The 19,729-nt window shown below is 41.5% G+C and overlaps 1 protein-coding gene across 3 annotated transcripts in view; it reads right to left on the reverse strand.

Moving 5' to 3' along the window:
* nr6a1a (nuclear receptor subfamily 6, group A, member 1a) overlaps positions 1-17,852 on the reverse strand; it is a 134,584-nt gene extending 116,732 nt beyond the window's left edge. Inside the window, exon 1 of one of the 3 annotated variants that reach the window (XM_005472894.4) lies at positions 17,763-17,852. In XM_005472894.4, the coding sequence (XP_005472951.1) occupies positions 17,763-17,781 (19 nt within the window). In that variant the 5' untranslated portion in view covers positions 17,782-17,852. Of the gene's footprint in view, positions 1-15,055; positions 15,590-17,758 lie in introns of those variants that run through there. The other 2 variants (XM_005472895.4, XM_005472893.4) reach the window with 2 other exon arrangements.
* Positions 17,853-19,729: the final 1,877 nt, after the last annotated feature.

Here is a 19,729-nt window from a genome sequence, read left to right on the forward strand (position 1 = left end):
TGGATACTTACCTTTAATCACACTTAATGACAAGTGACTAAACTATTTACTGTTGGAACTGGAATTTAAAAAAAATAAATAATAATGAGATTTAAAATTTATATAGATAGATAGAATATCTCACCCTCAAGGATACTTGAGGGTGCATGGGAGTTTGCCCAACCAGTCTACATGTGTTTTGTGGACTTGGAGAAGGCATTTGACCGTGTCCCTCGGGGTGTCCTGTGGGAGGTGTTGCGGGAGTATGGGGTGTCTGGCCCATTGCTACGGGCCATTCGATCCCTGTACAACCGTTGCAAGAGTTTGGTTCGCATTGCCGGCAATAAGTCGGACTTGTTCCCGGTGGGTGATGGGCTCCGCCAGGGCTGCCCTTTGTCACCGGTTCTGTTCATAATTTTTATGGACAGGATTTCTAGGCGCAGCCAAGTGGCGGAGGGCTTTCACTTCGGTGGCCTCAGAATCTCATCTCTGCTTTTTGCGGATGATGTGGTTCTGTTGGCTTCATCAGGTGAAGGCCTCCAGCTCGCACTGGAACGGTTCGCAGCCGAGTGTGAAGCAGCGGGAATGAGGATCAGCACCTCCAAATCTGAGGCCATGGTTCTCAGCCAGAAAAGGGTGGAGTGCCCACTCCGGGTCGGGGATGAGTTCCTGCCCCAAGTGGAGGAGTTCAAGTATCTCGGGGTCTTGTTCGCGAGTGATGGGAGAAGGGAGCCGGAGATCGACAGACGGATTGGTGCTGCGGCTGCAGTGATGCGGACGCTGCACCGGTCCGTCGTGGTGAAGAGGGAGCTGAGTGTAAAAGCGAAGCTCTCAATTTACCGGTCGATCTACGTCCCTACCCTCACCTATGGCCACGAGCTGTGGGTAGTGACCGAAAGAACGAGATCGCGGATACAAGCGGCAGAAATGAGCTTCCTCCGAAGGGTGGCTGGCCTCTCCCTTAGAGATAGGGTGAGAAGTTCGGCCATCCGGGAGGGGCTCAGAGTAGAGCCGCTGCTCCTCCACATCGAAAGGAGCCAGTTGAGGTGGTTCGGGCATCTGACAAGGATGCCTCCTGGGCGCCTCCTGGGTGAGGTGTTCCGGGCATGTCCCACCGGGAGGAGGCCCCGGGGCAGACCCAGGACACGCTGGAGAGATTATATCTCTCGGCTGGCCTGGGAACGCCTTGGTATTCCCCCGGATAAGCTGGAGGAGGTGGCTGGGGAGAGGGAGGTCTGGGCTTCTCTGCTTAGGCTGCTGCCCCCGCGACCCGGCCTCGGATAAAGCGGATGAAGATGGATGGATAGATAGAATATTATTTCAAGCATGCAAATATAACTGAAATAACAAGAGAAAAAAAGAAAAACAAAACTTCAAAATCATCACGTTTTCATGTATATATCTACGTCAACAGAATGTGTGTGTGCTCGAACAGGAACTTTTCCTGTTCTTACCCCCTTATTTCAAATTTCATTGCTTACAAATCCATATCCAGAATTCAACATTATTTGATCCATACATGTTTCCATGTTAAAAGCTAAAATATAACAGGAGCAAAATGATTGCTTCCCAGCATCTCCCCAGTAATCTACATTAATACAACAATTGAAGACTGACCTGCTTATGATGTCAATCTGGTTAAGAGCAACAGCAGCAAGCAAAAGTAAAAACAGAGACTGTAGTCCAATGATATTGTTGTTAAAAGTTTCTTCAGAAATCTCCATTTTTATTGTAGTAAAAAAAAAAACCTGTTTAGATTAGGCAAAAGACTCTCTAAAGCCTTTTTTATTTTTTGTAACTTTTTTGCCCAAAACTGTAGAACAAAAATGAAGCCATGTTATATGTTGTATAACGGTTGGAGAAAAAACGTATAGAGCTACAGATTTGTAAAATAGAAGTTAAAATAATGTGCTGTGGACACATGACCAGTGAGAAATGAAAAGAGATGCATCCAAGCAGAGATCTTGCTGAGGTTGTTAGTCCTTGGGAAAAGTTCATTGTTACCATGGGCCCACTGGAGCACCCATTTTACAAGCACTCTTTAAATGACCATAACTCAGTCACCGTTTGTGCTACAGAAAAGAAGTTTCAGAAAGAAGAGAAGATGAGCTTTACGGGGGATATTTGGCATATTAAGGTAGTACAAAGCATTCACAAGCTACTGCTGTCTGAACACAGACAGAAAAATAAGCCGTGCCTTTTACCATGTGCAGTTCACATAAATGAAACTCCTCATTTGAGGGAGAGAGAAGATTCAAACAGTTCCTGAAAGAGGAGAAGACAAGCTTTACAGAACTTTACAGTACATCATAGGAATGCATGTGCCACCATAGTTCACTCACAGGTAAGAATTAATGACACACAGAGCAGAGGGAGGCAGGTGTGGAGAACCATTTTACTGTCAATTGACAGAAAAAAAGAAAAACAGAAGGAAAGTGGCATGGATGAAGGATAAAGTTTGTCTTGATCAAACAGCTACATGGGAGGATTGGACACATCAGGCCTGATGCTAAGGACCCACTCAGTCCACAGGAAAACTAGGAGCTGGTACATTATAGTTTTCCATTATTTCCTGGTCTTTTCTGTTACTAACGGCTTCATAATTCACCCAGAATCATGTGCCAAACACCAGCAGAAACAGCGGGCTCGCCAGGAGTTCCAAGAAGACCTGTGTGCTCATCTCCTTGGTCCTTCATTGACATCAGGTTGCCCACTGACACCCAGCTTCAACCATTTACACCTTCCACAAACAGCAGTGGAGGACAGTCTAAGGCAGCGATAGCCACCTAAGGAAGTTCAAAAAGGAAAACGCCGTGGCCGTGTGAGCGGTGCAAGGTGGGTCTCTGTCTCCAGGTGGAGAGCACTGCTTTAGTATCTACCACACAAAAACACCTGGACAGTTTCCGTATAAAAGTGACAATATATGGAAAGCTGAGAGCACAAGGCTCAAAAACTTTGTACACATTTATTAGAGTTCATATTTCACACTGATTTTTACTCATATTTTGTTCATGCTGAATGTCAGTTTCCACTTCATTATAATCTTGAAGAATCATGTTGTTGTTTTTCACTTTAAACTGTTGTTGCATTCCACAGTAAATATAAAATAAATGAACTAAACTTACCAAATAAGACCAGGCGGCCTCTATTAACTCTGGGTAAATAAAGAGTGAAGGTAGACAGAGTTATAAATACGATGCTTTCAATTGGTTTTTCCAAGTTTATTAAATAAAAAACATGATCCAAAAGTCCCTCATACCTTTCCCCACAGGTAAAACTCTTAATCAAACACAGCCTTTCAAAAAACAATCAATAATCTGACTTTCAGTCTGACGGACTCTGAGCGCTCAGTGCTCCATTAGATGTGACAGATTGTTAAGGAACTCGAGGGCTGGCTTCAGAGGCTGCTTAGCGGTCTTCCCTTTGACCTCTACACATGACCTTTGACCTTGTTGTGTAACACAGCACACAGGAGCATCTACTCTGTCCTCTCTGCTGCTTCTCCCTGACCGTGTGATGCTGCTGTCCCAGTGCCCCTCAACTTCTCAGCAGACGCTTTACATGGGCTGAAATGATGACTACTCCATGCCTGACTACACAGTTCTAAGACACCAGCAGCATTTCACTATAACACATTGTCTGTTTTGAAAACTGGAAGAGCCCTGTACAGGCTATAGTTCTGTTAAGCTTCAGATATTTTAGGAGTTTCCAAAAATGTTTGACTTTTCATGTGTAGAACAGACCATAATAGCATTTTGTGTAGGTGTGATATTATGTAAGTTCTTTCGTACTGACATAGATTTTTATACATATATATATGTATATGTAGTTGCTGTATATCTGTAATCTTATTGCTTTAAAACACATCAAGACAAGAAAGCTGTTCATCATGCATGAAGGGTCTCACTCCAAGACTATGCTAAACCCAAGGAAGGACCAGTGAGTGTCAGAAGCACTATCCAGAATGAAACAACAAAGATCCAAAAGTACATTAGGAAGATGGCCACAACAGTTTGGTGAATACCTCAGGCCACTGAAACTCGAAAAAGAAGAGCGCCTGTCCTTCCATGGAATCACCACAGAAGGACAGGCCTTTGCACGGCATGCAGCAGCCACGCTGGAGGCACTAATCATGCCAGCACAGGAACAACCTCTAAGTACAAGATTGATAGTCTGGGGTCTACCACACCATGCAAGACCAAAGATGGCCCTGAGAAAATGCAGCTCATCACAGCAGGGTGCAAGAAGCTGGCAGGCAGGGCATACATATAACGCTGTAGCTAAGTGGCCGGCATAGCATAGAGGACCATCTGTGCTGAGTATGGCCTTGGTGTCCCGAGGTCAAAGTGCCCACTTGGATGGTTGAGAAGGACCAAGCTAAGGTCCTGTAGTACTTCCAGATACAGATGGAAAAAGCGGTGATGACTAATCAACCCGACACAGTATTAGTAGACAAGCAGAGGTTGTAGTAATAGATATACCTTTACCAAGTGATGGCAATAGTGACTCCCAAACTGGGAGAGTGGCTCCAGCAGATCCAAGGGACAACAACCGAGATCTCTGTCCAGAAGAGCGCAGTCCTCGGAACAGCAAAGATACTGTGCAGGACGCTCAAGCTCCCAGGCCTCTGGTAGAGGACCCAAGTTTAAAGAATAAAGACAGACACGGGGTTGCTGAAATTCAAAAAGAGCATCAGAAATGGGGAGAAAGGTGACGGTGAAGGTGGCATGGTTACTGGTGCCACACAGGCTGGTCTGAGTGTTTCAGAAACGGAGGATATAGTCAGATTTTCTCCACACAACCATCTCTAAAAGAACTGGCTGAAAAAAAGAACATTTGATGTCAAAGGTCTGAGAAGAAAAGGCAGACTGGTTATGTTAGATCTGCACAGGAGGCAACAAATGCAGCATTAAATTCAAGGTGAGAGCAGACCTGCAGAAACAGGCTTGCTTATGTTGAATAGTGTGTATTTTTCCACTTATTTCAATACATGTTATCATTTGATATTATTTTTATCATTATTCATCAATATATAATTAGACTGAATTGATTACCCACTTTAGACATGAAACAGTGGGATAAATGTTTCATAGAGCATTCATCCGTGTGAAGCTGGTGAACGTTGTGTCTATCTGTGGTAAGCCCGACGGTAGTCACACTGAGGGTCAGACTGTGGTCAGTGGGGGGGGGGGGGGGGGGGGGGGCACCATTACCGCTGGCTGACATGCTCAAAGGAGCAACTTCCCTTTCATCATACCAGGGGTTACAGTTTTACTGCCTCATACAGCCGGTGAGTGTACAAGCACTGTGCGAACTAAGCCCTGCAGCAGCCATCTGATAATAATCATCTCACAAAACAGCAGGAACAGTTGAGTCTGCTTATGGAGCCACAAGGTTCAGTGTGCACTGTAAGGATGCTCCAAATGTATTTCACATTTTTCACTTTTTTACACTAAAAATGAGGCGATATTGTCCTATTACACCAGCTCGAAACTAAACCTATAAACTTCATGTTAGTTGGCTGTGGTGGTCGTCTGTCAGTTAACTGACAGAAAATTTCAACACCACCACTGCTGCAACCCTCATGCTCACACCGACCCCCACTCCTGAACAAAACCAAAACCTACAACTGTTAAGTTTGCTCATGTGTCCCATTACAATCCATCGGCATTAGCTGATTTACAGGTACAAAAACAGGCTGAACAGCAATATAAATGAGTTTAAAACAGGAATGAAAAAGCTGAAACTTTGCTTGTTCATTAAGAACATTTTACAGTATTCTCAAGAAAGGCCTTACACCAAACGGGAACAACATTAATCAGGATTTGGTGCAGACTGTAATGTGTCCTCGTCTGTACAGCTTCTCTTGAGGAGCTCACAGAAAATGAATTTCAAATTAATTAGTTGCAATAATTAATGTTAAAATGACAAAAAAAAGTTTTAGCTGGGAAACTCTGGCATTTTCAGCCTTTTCTTACTTTGTCCTGAATAAATAAAGCTTCTGTAGCAGCGCAGTTAAACACAAAGAAATGTCCTGCCAAAGAGTCTAGACTTTTTCTTCGTTAATTCACTTTTAAGTGTGAAAAAATACAGTAAAATCATCTATTTCAGGAGTAAAAAAATAATAATATAACAAGAAATAAAATACATATTTTATGTACTATCTGGGCTGACTGAATATGAATAGTGCTTTAATGTTTCACATAGAGCTGGGCGATATAAGATTTTTTCATATCACGATGTGTTTTTTTTAATTTCAGGCGATAACGATATATATCACGATATAAGCCAAATAACTATATTTGTAAGATTTAAATGTGCCGTTGCTCACAAGTAAAATGTGAAATAATTAGCAGCTTGTTTTGATTTAAATATTTATTTCCCATAATAAGTTCAACAGGGCAGATGTACTTAAGGAACATGAGACTTCAGTTTCAGATAAATAAAGGCAAATATTGCAAACTACACAAAAGGCAGCCGCTAAAGTGTTTAAGTTTCAAAATAGAACAAACAAAACAGACTAAATTGTCAATTCCACTTAGAAACAACATTTTAATTCTAAAAATAAATCTTAGGTCGTTTTACAGAAGAACAGACAAAATTGACTAACTTTTGTCAATATCAAATAAACTGAGAACTAAAAGGAAATTCTCAATCTCTCCTTGTTGTATAGCTTAGCTTTTCAAACAGTTTTAACAGTTACTTTAGTCTGACAAAAGCCGAATGACGAATCAGCGCTTTCAGTCAGAGATTGAGCATGCACCGCTTTATTGTATTTCCAGACTTGCTTTCGGCACAATTTACAGTGCGCGCTACTCTGTTTTTTGTCAGACTTGAAATAGCCGAAATACCTTCACACTACGGAACTTCTGTGGCCCTTCCGTTCGACAAGCTCTCCGGCATTGGAACCATCATCTGTTTTTTCTTCGGTAACCTTCGCTCACGCTCTCGGTTGATTTTTCTCTAGTCGTCAAACTCATTTCCTTCATTACCCGGGCTGCACGGCTGCAAAAACAAATACACATGTGCGCCTTGGCGCTTGTGCTGTACGTAACAAGTCACGTGACGTGACGCTGCGGCTGTGATTGGTTCGGCTCTGCGCTACTTAATTTGGATTGGCTGTTCTTTTTTTTTTTTTTAAGAGGACACGAGAGATGAGGCCTATCGCAATAGTTTAATTTTTCTATCGAGAAAAAGTTATTTCGCAATACATATCGTTATCGCCCAGCTCTAGTTTCACACAAGCAAAGCAGCAAGTTACTGAATTTAGAACATTTTCATTACTACATTGTACGCATTCTTGAGTCCTTTCATAACCACCAACTTGAAGTGTCCAAACAGGCGGCATTTACTCAACGCATGTGTGCTGAAGTAATGAGAAGAGTAACCGTTTAGCATTTTCCTGACGATGTGCACAGAGCTCTGTGTGTATCTTGTCTGTTGACTGTGAAACAATCAGTGTCCTGACTGTGCTTCCACTGACCAGTGCTCTCAGCATGGGGGGACTACTGAGCTGTTTAGAAATAAAAGAAGAGAACGGGGTGGCTGTAGTTTAGGAGTCTCAGGTCAGGTACTAATCTGTAGCTTGGTGGTTCAATCCCAGGGAGGTGCTGCCCTCTCTGCAAAGTAGGGAATAAATTTACTGTTCCACCCCACTAATTCTACAAAAGCCAGCAGATTCCTCTTTGCTGTGGGCACTTGGTATGCATGAATTACTTCCACTTTCTCCACTTAAAGTCTTGACTTGTCCATGTCCAATTAATACCTCATATTCAAGGTATTCCACCTGCCTCTGTGTCTGATTACATTTATTAGGACCGCTCATGAAGCCAGCAAATCTGAGGTGGAGAACAGACAGATCCATCACCACCTGGTCCATGAGGTGCTGAAATTTTGCTGTATCTTGAACTGAAACAGTCCAAAAAGGAGTTTGAAGGCTGTCACTTTCCTTGTCTCTGGTACTGTGGCCACAGCTTCTCCCCACCCTTCACAAGAGTTCGTCAATGCGAGGTATCAGGTAAGGGATCAAACTTGAAGACTAATTCCAATTTTTTTCCACTAGTACCCAATCGGCTAATCAGATTCAGTCATTTTCCAATACAACTGAGTATCACTTCAATGTGATATGGGTCGTTGTAGCAAAGCAGCTGAACGTCCCACAATGTCAAACAACACAACAATGGTGGACATCAAGGCGATGATATACCTGCTTCTAAACTGTTGGTACAGGACTGCACACCGTCGCTGGACCACAGTGTTGACTTTGGAGAGCCATTTCACTTCTTGCTGGGTTTCAAAAATGCTGGTTTTGATTTTTGTGCAGGACTCAAGAGTGACACCACTAACTGGCCAATCGGCGACTCAGATGGCTTGGGATTTTGGCAGAGTAGGTATTAAAAATGTACCTGGTATCTGGTACTACCACCTAATGGAAAATCCTAAAAGTCGAGTCGAGTCAGCTGAGCTAAGTCCAGTGGGTACTAGTGGAAAAGGGCTAAAAGTTGAACTTCACTGATCCATCTTTTTTAGGACTAGCACAACTAGGCTTCACCATTTGTTGATGTTTCAATTACCCAAGCTCCAGCTGTGGCACCAGGAGCTCTGGGATTCTGTAGAACTTTCTGGAGGCTGGAGCATTTTCCCTCAGATGTATTTTGTGCTGCACCTGTGTTGTAAAACCAGATTCCTCCTGAAACAACTGTAAAGAAGCGTTCTTAGATTTTTCTGGTGGGATGCCTGAAGACTTGTTAGAGACACTAAACCCAGCTCTGCTTTGTTTGTGGGGTGAAAGTGTTCTACTTGTTCTTCTCCTGACAAAAATAAGACACTGCTGCCTAACCTGCTGCATGGACTGTTGCGTTGGAACCTAGAATTCCTGCAACAGGTTAATGTGAAAAACCTTATGTTTCTTTTTCTTGCTGTCAGGTATATATAGCTCATAGTTGACCTTACCAAAGCCTCTTATTAATTCTGTAATGCCTCTGCTACTTGGCTACCGGTTTGCTGTCACTTGTAAGGAGAAACAAAAACACCTGCTGTGCTAGTTGGAAAGTCCTTTCCCTCTGTAAGGGTAAGGCAACCACTGGTCCTAGTCTGAGCCCAATGTGCCCATTATATTCTTCAATGTCCAATTAAATCCCTCCACAAGTTCATATAACTGGGTGTGGTATAGGGTGGTTTTAATACCCTTTATACCTAAAAACTGATAAACCTGCTGTAGAAGTTTGGACAGAAACTTTATCCCACAGTTTGTGAGGACCTCTCTAGAAATCTGTACGCTTAAAAAAAAAAAAATCTGCATCAGACAATGAGTAACATGTCTAGCTTTTACTAAACTGAGGGGGAACTAACTAATATAACTAAATGTAATGGTTCCTTCTAACTTCTTTCAAGAAGGCCAACTCCATCCATTCCTATTCTTTCAAAAGATGCATCTATGACCTGCAATGGCTGGAAATGGGTACGGGCTACTCTTTTAGTTGAGGTGACCTAACTTGTCTGACATGACTTATAAAACTGCCGTACTTAAGGGTACATGTTAGGTTATACAAACAACTACCAATCCTATGCAGAGATTTTTTGAAAACCAAACTGGCATGACCATGGCATTGACTGACCCACCTTTGGAAATATGTTGGTGCAACTTTTACTTTGAAGGTCACCATTCTCGTTTTCCAATTTGTATCATACTTTCTCAAGTTTCACTACTGCTTTATTAGCAAGCATTTGCAGATAAGTTGTGATCTATTATGCAAACTAAAGATGACTACAGCAACCTGCTGAAAATGAGAACACAAGGTTTTTGCAGCACACTGTTTGCAACTAGTTTCACCCAGTGACAGCTTGCAACCTCCAGCAATCACCCGCTAGCCAATTAGGAAAGACCCATATTTCCCTAAAGACTTCCAGGGTGTCACCAGCTGCTTTAGGCAAATCTTTGATTCAGATATCCCGGTAAGTGACACCTAGCTATAGTAAGTGGCAACAGAAGTCCCTATTTTTCCCGTTTAAAATGGAAATATTGTAGTTCCTCAGCTGCTCTTTTATAACTTCCCAGACAACTGCATCCTACTCTGCATACCAAGTTCAGTGTTTTACAGCTACCTATAAACTCATCTTCCACCCAAATTCAAACTCAAATTGAAGCCATTTACAGCCTTTGGCCCAGGCTTCGTGTCAAAAACAACAGAAGCTTGGCAAAAGCACTGCCAACAGCCTCAGACCAATTATACTTACTGTAATACAGTCCCACTCAAAATATGGTTCACAGCAGCATGCTATGTCCTCCCTCATCATCCTCCCCCACAGCTCATTAGCAGCTGTTAGATGCTCAGCCTATGCCAGGATCAAGGCAGCAAACTTCTGCGAGAGAGCAGTCCCAGCCCCATACCTCATGGATCAAGTGAAGGTTGTAAATACTTTCCTGGGTTACGGTGAGGTCAGCAGAGACCAGGGCCATTAATGCTTCAAGAGCAACATCCCTGGTTGCCGTTCCCATAGCACTCATCCGCACCTCCCCCAACATGTCCATCACAGCACACACAACAAGAAAACAACAAGCAAAACTTTAGGAGAAGACTCAGGGCGAAAAAAGCCCTGGAAGTGTTTGTGAACTGAAAACAGCATAGTGAAGTGGAAAAGGCTTAGACCATCATAGTGGACTGGAAAAATATTTTATCAAGATTTTATAAGACAAGATCTTTGTTAGGGGACTTGAAAGCAAACGGAAATAATCGAGCACCAAACTAAAATATTTCACTTGTTGCAGGGGAACATTTTGGAACACCAAACCAGAACATTATCGAAAATTGAATTAATCCATCCAACATGTTCTTTTAGTTCCTTTAAAAGGGTGTTTAGCCAATTTAATCTCCCCATTATTTGTCTTTTATCCCATCCATTTTGTTACATCACCAGCTGACCCGCAATATGTGTTGCCTGGAAACAGCACCATCAGCATGAAGGAACTGCAGCATTTAGGCCTCTGGAACTGATGAGGACTCAGTTTACACCACTCATAATGGACTAACTTGTCTTTAATAGATTCTCTCATCTTAACATGAAATCAGGGAGGTGAATGTTTCCCTGTGAGGGTGAAAAAAGTCTCTGGGTTATATTAAACATTTTGCAGTAGATGTAATCAAATTGTACTTGACGCATGCTGTCTTGGGTCAAGAATCAAATTGAGATTAGCTGTAATGACCTCTGACATCTAAATAGAAGGTTAAACCAATCAGGCCAGATGTCCTCTCAGTATGTGGGATAATCATGAAAGAGCAAACAGATCCTGATGTTGTTACTAAAGTCTTATCATATTATCAAGGGAGATGCAGCAGTGATACAGGAAAACCTGAAAATCTAGAGATATTTCTACATTGGACACGACTGAGGGCACTATCATAGTGTTCACAGCTGCTGATATATAAAGAAAATAAAAATATATAAATATTCCTGGAGATTCTGTATGTTTAATGACAAATATATACTTTAAAAACAAAACATGTAATTGTAATGTAATTACAACAGCACATTTTTGTAGGTTTTTGTATTAATCCATCATTTTAGAAATCTGTCTAATCACTGACCACTGGCCTGTGTGATAAACCCAATCTATACCAGGGTCACATTATAAAGTCAACTGTTTTATTTGTTTGTTTTTCACTGCAGCGATGTGCATTTATTGCAGCACTGACAGGATCTTCTGATAACACACCTTCATTTGTTAAAACTTAAAATAGTTCAACCTGTGAGCTGTGAGAGATCTGACGCTTTGGTTACGCTCCACTGCAGACACAGACAGCCAAGCAGTCATTCTTGTTACACTTCTTTAAAAGCCACCGCCTGGAATGCATGTGTAGATGGTGCGCTGTGATGTTAAGTCAATATGGGCGAGTCCACACCGTCACAAAACACAGACGTCCACATGAACACTCACCATCTAATGTCAAAATACTCACAGCCATAGAGTAAGAGCACACTCAAGGCTCTATGAGTCTACAGAATGCGGAAAATATTTTTCACATTCCTGTTTCATGAAATACAACTGAGCCAACATTCTTCAGTTTACAGCACAGTGAACTCTCTCTGCCATCCACAGAGGAAAATGAGCTTTTCATTATAAATGGAAACATACATTATATTTGTTTTGTATTATCACTCTTTGATACATTTCTCTTTTTCTTTTTTTAAACACCACACCAAGCACGACACCACCTGGTGGGGAGTGTATTCAAAAGGCTCGACTGAAAGACAAGAATCACTATAATGCTGAAGGTGCTACAATGATTTTTGTTTTTTGTCTTGATTAACTTAAATGAAATGAAAACACGTGTGTGTGTGTGTGTGTGTGTGTGTGTGTGTGTGTGTGTGTGTGCTGATGCTAACACTGATATTGTGGCAGCAGAGGAAGTGTTGTTAAGAAAGAAAAAAAACACAACATGATGGATCACATCTACATTCCCGTCACCCCCACACTCCACTCCACCCCCACACTCCTCTACTGTACTCCTGGCTCATTCAAGAATCGGGGGTGGGATGGTGGGGGGTGGTGTTTGTATCCTGTCCCTGTCCCACCCACTGCCAGCTACCCCCTTCACTCTGCCCCAAGGGAAAAACACACACAACAAATGCACCAGCAGAGCAGGGGCTGACAAAGCACTTTGTTTCAACCAGTTCATGCCAGTCTACAGACCCCCGGCCCCCAACCCCCCACCCCCATACACACACACACACACACACACATCCAAGACCCAAACATGGCTCCACACTTATACTTCACCCCTGCATCAAACCTATCTTCTCTTTTTTTTCCTGTCCCTTCTGAGTGTGTGTGTGTGTGTGTGTGTGTGTGTGTGTATGTGTGTGTGTGTGTGTGTGTGTGTGTGTATGTGTGTGTGTGTGTTGGGGGCAGGGGAGTGGGGGGGCACACACGCTGTTTACTGTTCCATATGACACAGAAAAGCAACAAACTGCAGTGAAGAGCTGGAAGTATTTGATTAAAATCAGGCTCACAAATTGGTTTATATTACTACACTAAATAAACTCACATTAAAGTAAACAACAATACTTACTCTGCTAAACATCTTTTGACGAAAAAGTATCAAAGTGATCACATTCAAGAGCAAATCTCAGATGAAACGAGAAAGTAGGGATGTGTGGATATACGAGCTGATGCTGCGTGACATCAGGCCAAAACGATTCAAAGTAAAATACTGTTACAAATACTCAGTCTGTTACTTTATTTTCATGTATTTACTCCTGTTTATCATTTCTGTTTACCTGTTTTCTATTCTGCAAACAATTATAAATGATAAATAAGCCATTTTGTTTGCAAAGATAACGCTGACCATTGAATCAGCTGCTATCAGTCTTTTTAGAGATACTGACTCATGGGTAAATAATAAGTATTGTTTGTTTCACAGTTTGGTGTTACAGTGTGAACGACAGCTGAAAGCTGAACGTTCATTTTTAATCATCAAGTTTTGTGTTTGACCACCAAAAAAATGTGGAATAATCTATCCATTTATCTACAGTATATGATCAAATGGATAGATAACCGGATAGATTAAGTGTTTATTCGTTTCCTTCAGTCATGTGTGATGTTTAGAAATTCCTGCCATATCCTGAATTTTAAGACCAGGTATTAATGAATTAATCATGTTTATTTCACATGATGATGTGAAATAAACATTTTGATGAGACATATTCTAACAATATGCAGGAAAAACATTATTTACAGAATTATCAATGAGCTTAAAATTGATTTCAAAACATTTTACAAAATATTTTTTACTTTTTTGGGTGTATTTCTTTACTCGTGTTTTTATGCTACAATTGAAAAAATTGAGATCATTTAATCTGTAGAACTGCTCAAGCTGTTGTTGTCATTATTGATTATTCTGTTGATTATTGCTGGAACCCACAGAGGATTTGTTTCAGTGAAACAAAGACAATGCCTAAAACGATTCAAGCAGCAGTCCTGACCACAAAATATACTTTAAAAAATATTAAATTATTCATGTTTAATCGAAACTAACAAATAATTTGGGGTACATTCACGAAATAGTTTCATTTTAATAATAAAATTAAGTCTAAAAAATGGATGCATTACTTTTACTATTAAATTCAGAAATCTAAGGAAAATTCTTAGGGGGACATTTCTATGTAATGTGTTTCTTAAACAGTCTTAAATCTTCATAATGAGACTTATTAAGTGGATCAGAACACAAAGTCCACCCCAATATCCCCATAAGTCACGTTGAGTGTCCTCAGGGCTGGCAGGGTTAAAGGAATTTTAATCTTGGAAATGTCAATAAATCTTCAGTCACCCACATGGGGGCACGATATGGGACTGGCGCCTGGGACAGTCTGCTGCGAGGCATTGTGGGGCTCAGTTTGAGCCTGGAGCTGGTCAGTATCACAGAATATTAGAAACGCGAATTAAGAAGCCTTTCCAGCAGCACTGTGCCATTGTAAACAAAAGTCAGCGGGACCGGTGCAGTGAGGGGATGGACGCATCCTCTGTTATGGCCTTTTTGCCATCCTGTGAAGTGCCGGATTTTGAGGACTTAAAGGACTAAAGGCTTCGGGGCATTCTCCAAGTTCAAAAGTTCACCTTTTACGATCTTCCCGAGCCTGACTGACCACCTCCAAATAAAAACATTCCGACCTCTGTTCCCAGCGAGCCCAGCGCCAACTCTCTCTCTCTCACTCTGCTACCTAACCCTAACACACACACACACACACACACACACACACACACACACACACACACACAATTAAGTCACGTCTACCAATAAAACAAACTCAATCCGCGCTACACTGCTAACTTCGTTACCAACATCTCCGAGTCTAATAAAAATAAAATCACGCTGCTGCTTTTTTAAACTTGTGTTTTCATCAGCGCCGCTTCAGAAAGGCTGCGGTGCACGTGAAAGGCTCGTGCAGCAGCAGTGATGAGGCGCTGATCACACAGCCACAGCCACGCGCTCATGTTTTGAGGTGAGCAGCAGTGCCCGGGACAGCAGCAGCCGGGCTACGTGTGCTCGTGTGCGGACGCGAAGGAGGCTGTTCCTACCGTTTACTGGCTTGGCGTCGTTTCTCTCCGGGTAGTCGAACCCATTCGTCCTCTTCTGTATCTCCATCCTCCTTCATGGACTGAACCCGAGTCAGCCCGAGTCCGACGTCGCCCCTTCGCGCCGCGGAGAAAGAACCACGCGCGTAGGGGTGAAGGGGCGGGATGACAGCACCGGCGATTCGGTCTAAAGTGAAGCTGGCGCTGCTTTGGTCGCCGTGTTTAGCTTAACTGCCTCAGTACTCGAACCGCGGTCCCATGCTTTGACCCTCCTGCTTCCAGTCAGCAAGGATCCACACCCCCCACCGATGGTGCGTTTACGGATCTCGAGGAGGGTGGTGGACAGCAGCTTCTTACATCAATTAGTGGTGATGGGAGTCGTGAATAAAGGCTTCTATGCAAAATGTCACATCATCTTATGATTATGACTGAAATCCTTTCACATAATAATGACATAGTATTTTTTCATATCTATGATTTAATATTTCTATGCATTAGTGGGTATAGTTTCGGATGCTCAAGTGATGAAGTCAGTGTATATCTGAGAAGCAAAAACTCTGACTTCACACTGCTCTAAACACTCAGTTTCAGGCAGTTTTTTTCTAATTTAGACACTTTATGATGATAGCAGGTGTCCCTAATATGGGCATCTCAAGCAAACAGCTCCAACTGTAAACAGAAGCACACCTACCACAAGTTTTATTTTTAGGGGCAGCCAATCAGAGGGAAGGAGGAAAGGAAATAAACAGCTTGATTAAGAGAGGATGCTGTACTAAGGCCCAGTAAAAGATAAATAGCTAAGCTATCCTAATAAAGTTCAGGAGTGGAGTTGGAACTGAGCAGAGTAGGTCAAGTCACAGTTTTCAAAAAGTAAAACCTACAAGAAAATGAATTTTTCACCTACCAGCTTCCAAAATGTGTGTCTGGTAGAAGGAGGAACGTCTGATTAAACTCCTGTTGAAGTATAATTCTCAGAGAAACCAAGTGATGGATGACTGACGGTTGCTGAATTGTCTGTAGTTAGGCCTGACTCAACTTAAACATTGATGTGTTACTCCAGGTCCATCTGTCCAGTTGCCCAAGCACAGTTACTAACACATTACATGCTACCTTTTTTAACCAGCTCTGTAATAGATTTGTATTTAGGGTCTCAAAAACATTCTAAGTATTTCAGAAATATTTATTGGAAAGGGTTACAAAAAATGAAAATCCAAACCATGAAAACACTGACATATGGGCTAGCAGTTACAAAAGTAAAATGAAATGGTTGTTCAAAATTACAATCCTGTGTCTCATATGACAGGAAACCCAGCAGATATGACTGAAAAGGCCTCGAGTGCATTATCTCCTTCCCTTGTAAAGGGTGGTCCTGTGTATCCTCACTAAAATAACACAAGAAAGGAAGCACCAAAGCAACTTTTCCTGGCATTTAGAGAATTTGACCAGCTTTTGTCAAGTTACTTAGATACTTCCTGGTCATTTTACTAATTTGAAAAACATCCAGAGCATAAGCCTGACACAGATTTGGTAGAATACGCCCCAGAAGTTGCTTTCCTAAGCTAATAATTAAATAACTGAAATATATCATCTTCACTATGCTCATTAAATAATTCAAATAAACTTATTTTTTGTTAGACCTTTGAACAGATCAAAATGAATTACTTTTGTGTGTTTATTTCATAATGAGAACATTAAAACTCACATCCGAAAGCACAGTATTAGGTGAGATTTCTTTATTATTAAATGTATTTTAAATCTAATTGAAAACTTTTCAATCGTTTTATTTTCATTACCATTCGGCGTTAGATTGTTCAGCATTGTTGCTGAATGGTTTATTTAATATTTTGCATTGTGGTTTTTCCGACATAACGCGAAAGCAGCACAAACACACAACAGATATTACGTAACAAGCGTGCCTTATTGGTCTGAAGGAATTGTGGGACATGGAGTTTCGTAACCGCCCTTTTCTGGTCCCTGGTAAAATCCAAGGCCAGCGTTTACCACGACAAGACGAAAACTAGCATGATAATGCTAATCATAGTTACCGGACAGCTGTTCTGTTAGTAACCACAGACAGATTCTAACATTCGCTGAGTCAGCGTCGGGTTTTCGGACGGGCCTCGAAGGTCCAGGCTCGCCCACTAAAGTCACTGTCCCCTCAGCTGAATTCTACTAATATCCTTCAGCTGTAAGGTGCACTAACGCAGTATTATAAAGCTTGGTAATGAAACACCTAAACACCCATACTGGCGATAGGTTATTGCAGTGCGAGCTTAATGTAATCGGTTCACAGTAGTTTAGTGTTTCTGTAGCAATCGTGACAACCAGCATGACCGAGGAGGCGGTTGGGTGGAAGGGCCTATGCAGAGCAGACTTTGGGTAGGGACTCTCGGGTCTCTTTCAAACGAAAAAGGGGGCTTTTATCAGCTTGTGCTGCTAGCTAGCTAGCTACTCGAAAACTGTAAAACAAAAGGAAACGTGTTGAGGACACTGTGCGCTCACAATAAACTGTCCTAGCCTGTGGTTAGTTTACTGATCCACTCCTTCGCCTGGAGAAAATGCGTCTCCGGCTTTGCATCTGCAATTTAAGAAAGATATTTTTGCACGTTTCTAACCTTGGCTACGTTTCTCTGAGTGTACTACGCGTGAATCCCTGTAAGTAAACAACTAGCGCTTTTTTAAAGCTGGAGGAGCAAAGTGACGTACCCACCAGTCAAAGTTGGTTTCATGAGGTCTGCTGCTATCCTGCGGAGAGTCGCAGACGGTAGGGCGAGGAATAAATTGTTGGTTGTAGCGCCCTCTGATGGTCTCTCCACAAAGTCTCTGTGTGTGAAAAAGCGGGTTGCGAGCTGAAAGGCTACCAGCCACCATACCAGAGAAACATTTGTTCATGCGAATAATTAACCTACCTTTTATTTAATAACATTTAATATTACCCGACGTGTTTTTGTTGGCAGCTTAAAACATATGTCACATATTTATCTTCACTCAAAAGCAATGTTATTACAACCATTTAAGTTCTATGTTTATGTGATAATAGCATAAAGCCACTGCAGAAGTTGAAAAAAAATATGTATCCTTAAATTAAGCTCGTGATATCAATATGTCTTTTAAAGCTGGAAGAGGGACAACAAAAGTATAAATGTATAAAAGCTAACAGAGCATTTTTCACATTTCACCAATCAAAAGGGATTAAAAACAGCTTAAAAAGTTTGGTGACTTTCTCAGAGTTATTGTTGTTGTCTTTTTTTTCCTGTGGGAGTTATTCTCCGGTCACCAGCTGCTGTTGTGGATTTCTCATACGTGTTTTTTGGAGTGCCAGCTCTCTCTTTTCTAATGTTTATGTTTATAATGTTTTACAAGTCCCACTAACCTTACCTTAATTGTCCAAGGAGCTTGGACAGAAAAGAGTCTGGACTTCTTTAAGTTGCTCGAACTTAAAGAAGCTTCTCTCATCCGAGAAGCTTCTTCAGTTCTAGGGTGGGACTCTCCACCATTTGACCCGATGAAATGGATGACTGAGAACCTTCACAGACATCTTACCTTAATTGAAAATATCATGATGTAGAAACAGCTGTGATAAATCCACTGCCACTCCTATGTGTCAGTAACTTTACTCTGTACTTTTGGTTCTTTTACAAAAAAGCTTTGCCTTCCACTCACCATCAACTGCTGCTCAGACAGGATCACATTACTTTGGGTTTTCTCTCTAATGTTGCTGGGTTTTACCTGACACATTGTCTGTTGTTGTGAACTGGTGAACTGAATTGAGTGTGATTAGATGCACAGTAGTATTCGGGTTTGGGGCCTTGTTTTTGATAATCCCCCTGCAGTGTTAGTTTGTTATTGTTTCAGCCACTTTGATCATCAGGGGTTTTATATGACACACACACACACACACACACACACATAACAGGATTTCTATCAGTGTCCTCCAGGTAACAGATCAAGGTTGGTCAAAACAAGCATGAAACAATAGCGTGGAATAAGATGTGCTCAGTAGTACTTTATTACAATGTTTCAAAGAACACTTTTGCAACAATTCATTATTTTAGAACCCACAAAAGAATTTACATTAACTTAAATATGAATTAAAATGGGGGGGAAAGGTTAATTACACTCCTCCAAGGTTTTAAGGAAACCAGTGGCGAGTGGAATTCTGTGGGTCCTGTTTATCTTGTTTTATTATTTCCTTTTCAGTTGCTGCACTGGTACTCATACTCATCTGTGTGCCCAGGATACTTCCTGGCTTTAGAGGTTCTTTTAAACAGAGAACAGACTTGTTTTTCTTTAAAGTTTTTTCAACCTATTCTCAGACGGGGAAAATGTAGACACCAAGTTTGTCATAGTTAACCAAAACTAAACTAAAGCTAGATGTGAAGGACACTTTTTTATTCACTGCAATAAAAATAAAAACTCAACTCTTGAAAAAAATCAAACAAACATTTTTCTGAACTTGGAAAAGCAACAAAAATAAAATAAAAAAAACACAAAAGGAGGTTGTGATATTTGTTCGTGACGAGGCTTTGATGGAGGTGTTTATTGAGATGTGTGTGAGTCAGTGGCTTTGAAAGAGTTGTTTTTATTCCATTACCTGCACTGATTTTTTAATCTCACCTCTAACATATATCCCCATACAATCATAATTAAAAAGACTAAAGCTAACAGTGAAACATA

Source organism: Oreochromis niloticus, linkage group LG12 (genome assembly GCF_001858045.2).
Source record: "Oreochromis niloticus isolate F11D_XX linkage group LG12, O_niloticus_UMD_NMBU, whole genome shotgun sequence".
In the NCBI taxonomy this organism is placed as follows: Eukaryota; Metazoa; Chordata; class Actinopteri; order Cichliformes; family Cichlidae; genus Oreochromis; species Oreochromis niloticus.